The following is a 4,404-nucleotide window of genomic DNA, read 5'->3' on the forward strand; positions in this document are numbered from 1 at the left end:
CTTATAATAAGGGATCTACTGAAGTCAATTTTGTACCAGGAGACAAGGTATGGTTTAATAATCCTAGGAAGACCACAGGGAAGTCTCCTAAGTTGTCTTCTCCATGGGAAGGCCCATACGACATAATGGATCGTCTCTCATACGTGACTTTCCGGATAAAATGTGGTCGGCGAGGTAAGCCAAAATTGGTGCATGCCAACAGGCTTTGGCGTTATCACGGTCCAGGACATTTCAGTTGGGACAAAGTGGACAACAGAACAAATGACGCTGCTGAAGACGTGCCACCTGAAGAAGCCACCGTCGAAGAAGAAACTCTACTCAGTTTTGAGAAGGGTAACGGTTAAGTTCACCAAGAGGTCCCATCATTGATAACAGTCACATCAGTGGTAGTAAAGGGGTTCATCCGCTTCATCAGTTAATACATGAAGCAGAAGCCAATGAGACAGAGACCAGTACGGAAGAAGATACGTCCCGTAAAATTAAGAGACTTTGTTGAATTGTAATTTTGTGTTTGTAATTCTGTACAGTTAATTAAGTTATTGTTAATTGTTATTGGTTTATCATATGTGGTTATTGTTCGGGACGAACAATATTAAGGATGGGGCAGTGTTGCGTCAGCGAGTCACATGACTACTGTGACGCCACGTTCTAGAAATATCCTGTACTTTGGCGAATGCTCTAGTATTTACTAGATATAGGGTAGTCGGGTATATATAAGAGGGGGAGAACGTGACGCGGTAATGTGTGTATAGACAGTGAGTAATTGAACTGCAGTCAGATGTATTGTTGACGTTCGTATAGCGTTTGTTATAGAGCGATTGTTGAAAATAAGTGTATCGTAAAGTTATATTCGGAAAGAATAAACCAGTTTTATTAAGTAAGGACTTGTGTCGTTAAAGTTTCGTCGCAACGAAGTTACAGAAAGTTAATTAACAAACGGAGACGTAACAGTATTTTTATTAGACTCGATGTGTAAATACAGAATGACTTCTATACACTTATTATTTAAGGTTATAATTACTGATCCTTAGGACCTTGTATGTATTTTATTAGACTTGATGTGTAAATACAGAATGACTTCTATACACTTATTATTTAAGGTTATAATTACTGATTCTTAGAACCTTGTATGTATTTTATTAGACTTGATGTGTAAATACAGAATGACTTCTATACACTTATTATTTAAGGTTATAATTACTGATTCTTAGAACCTTGTATGTATTTTATTAGACTTGATGTGTAAATACAGAATGACTTTTATACACTTGTTATTTAAGGTTATGATTACTGATCCTTAGAATCTTGTATGTATTTTATTAGACTTGATGTGTAAATACAGGATGACTTCTATACACTTATTATTTAAGGTCATAATTACTGATCCTTAGAACATTGGATGTGTTTTATTAGACTTGATGTGTAAATACAGGATGACTTCTATACACTTGTTATTTAAGGTTATAATTACTGATCCTTAGAACCTTGTATGTATTTTATTAGACTTGATATGTAAATACAGAATGACTTCTATACACTTCTACATATTTTAAGTTTCAATTTTTCCAACTTCAATGAATTTTCATAAGTATCATATATGTATAAAAACACTCATTTTTTAAAATTTCTCAGTTATAACTTTAAGCAAAAGCTTTAATTTTGTAATAATATTAAACATTCATTTTTAAACTATAATTTAAACATTCAATTTTTCTCAACCTACAGTGTAGTATCTGTACATATATTTGACAGCTGGCAAGGCTGGTAACTTTGCCACTGTTATGTATGAGTATTATACTTTCCTACTCGTACCTTTACACATAATTAACCAAGTTATTTACATACTTCTGTGTATGTATGTGTAGCTTCATCATTCAACTACACTGAAATACACTTGACTTTTAACATGTTAGGTAACATACCTCTACTTTCATATTTCAGTTTCTGATAACATGTGAAGAGCTAGAAATATGCCTGCAGTGGAAGCTAAAACTATGAATTGTTCTGTACTCCTAAGCTTACACTATGTTCCTACAGTGTGGGAAGCCATTGATGGTTTGTATATTTTAACAGAGTTTTTTAGACACTTCAGTATTCTGATGAATATGTAACGAAATTGTGTAATGTTAATAAACAAATTGTGAGTAACTTGGAGAAATGTGCATATGTTAGTTTATATTAAAAGATAAAACCAGAAATACTGTATAGTAGTGTCACCATAAAAATATAATGATAGTGTATATGCATTTCAGGGTTAGCATGGAAATATTTTACTGAAGAATTAGCAGGAAGAAATATTGTAATGTCCAATTTGCTTGAAAATACTGTAGCTGTAAGATTGATGTGCAAAAATAGTGTATTTTAAGGTAAACGTAAAAAACAACAACTATATTTCAAGGTCAGTCATTGTGAAATTACTATATTCTAGGCTCAGCATGAGTTATAAAGTCAACATTGAAATAGTGTAAGGTCAATGAGGAATTGCTGCAAGTGTTAAGAACTTATTTATCAAAAGTAAATCTATTATATGTGAGTAATTTAAAAAGTGATTTTCAAATTAATGAAGTCAATCCTGTATAACAAATTTGCTAGAAGTATGCCATAAAACCAAATTCTATGATGACTGAAATGCATTGGATCATCTGTTGAATAGTCTTACTGTTAATGATATTTTTGGCTGTGATCCCAACAAGTTAGAAGAAAGGTTAGTCCTAATTTCACGTAATAAGCACACAAGTACACAGTAACCTTCATAAGTACAACTTAACTTTTTTAAATCATTAACAAATGATGCTATTTTAAGTATTGTAACTGATAAGATTTAATGAAAGCAACTATAAGAAAAATTACATAAGTTAGTACTCACAATAAAAATAAATGCAGCAGTCATTCACTTTTAAGTTCCCTCATAACATAATAATACATGAAGCATAAATGTACTTAAAAGTGTGATTTGTATATCTGCAAAAGTGTACGTACAATATCACAAACTCATGGATATTATAATGACTGAACTTCTTAAACAAGATATAGAATAACTGTCTATGGAGAGATTTATCCAGAGTTCTGTTATTTCATTGTAAAGTTAAGATAATAGTAGTTTTAAATGTACTTTTTTCTTTTCATATGGTCATCATACAAAAATGAAAAATCCCAGTTTAAAATCATCTTCTACCTTTTCTCATAAGCCACTTCATAAATAGGAAAATCAGAATGATCAAGGTAATAGAATTCTGTTTGGACCATCAAGATCACTCATTGACTTAACTAAATAAACCAATCAAATCACAAGAATCAGATTAAATGTAGCCTTTCAAATTCATTTTTGTAACCTGTAAAAGATTAAACAAAGTTTGCTACTAATCTCACATATCATGTTATCAGGCAAACTATTCCACAAGTTTAAAATTATAACAGAGAATGAAATTTTTCTTTTGTTCTAGGCTTCTAATTCTAAACATTAAACTTGTTACCCCTTAAATAGAAGTTCATATTAGGTCGTCAAGAAATTAATGTCCCTTTTTTAAATGAAAAAACCTGAACAACTTGAATATCAAAATAAAACATTTATTAAATGAAATAATCTCCATTCTTATTGATGATGCTTTTCCATCTTACAATCAGGTTGTTAATGCCCTGATTAAAGAAATTACTTGGCTTTGAATCATAAAACATGTTGATGTCCTCTTTAACACCTTCCACATTTGCATACGTCTCCCCATTAAGATGGTGTTGCAGCGAATGAAAAAGATGGTAATCTGATGGTGCCATATCTGGAGAATATGGTGGGTGGGGAAGTTCTCCCCCACCCAACTCCATAATCTTGTGTTGCGTCAAATGTTCCACATGTGGATGTGCATTGTCATGGAAAAGAACAACACTTTTCTGATTGACTAGTGAAGGGCATTTCTGATGACGGGCTTGATTTAAACGTTCTAGTTGCTGACTATAGATCTCTGCATTGATAGTTCACTGTGGATTAAGGAGTTCAAAATGAATTACTCCTTTGATGTCCCACCTAATGCAAAACATCACTTTCTGTGGATGGAGTCTAGGTTTTTGGATCGAAAATGATTTTTGTCTAGGACTGAGCCATTGTTTTTGGCATTTAATATTCGCATAGAGAATCCATTTTTTATCATTGATGACAATTCTGTCCAAAAATGGTTCCTGCGCATTACGCACCAGAAGAGACGAAGGAACGTTCACACCTTGGAAACGATGATCATCATAGAGTTTGTGAGGCACCCAAACACCTTCTTCATGGAGTTTTCCCACATTTCTTAGACATTTACGTATTGTTTCATGAGAGACATACAAGTTCAGTGCCATTTCATGGGTGTGTTGCCTTGGGTTAGACTTAACAAGCATCTTCAGAGCATCAATATCAATTCCAACATGTCG

General features: G+C 32.8%; 1 protein-coding gene across 8 annotated transcripts in view; it reads left to right on the forward strand.

Moving 5' to 3' along the window:
- The window catches only part of LOC106464662 (organic solute transporter subunit alpha-like), a 35,303-nt gene that overhangs the window by 4,885 nt on the left and 26,014 nt on the right, over positions 1-4,404 (forward strand). For 7 of the 8 annotated variants that reach the window (XM_022392408.1, XM_022392411.1, XM_022392406.1 and 4 more), the window contains one exon: positions 1,942-2,055. In XM_022392408.1, the coding sequence (XP_022248116.1) occupies positions 1,971-2,055 (85 nt within the window). In that variant the 5' untranslated portion in view covers positions 1,942-1,970. Of the gene's footprint in view, positions 1-1,941; positions 2,056-3,157; positions 3,223-4,404 lie in introns of those variants that run through there. The other variant, XM_022392413.1, reaches the window with a different exon arrangement.

This window comes from Limulus polyphemus, unplaced genomic scaffold, assembly GCF_000517525.1.
Source record: "Limulus polyphemus unplaced genomic scaffold, Limulus_polyphemus-2.1.2 Scaffold1712, whole genome shotgun sequence".
Classification (NCBI taxonomy): Eukaryota; Metazoa; Arthropoda; class Merostomata; order Xiphosura; family Limulidae; genus Limulus; species Limulus polyphemus.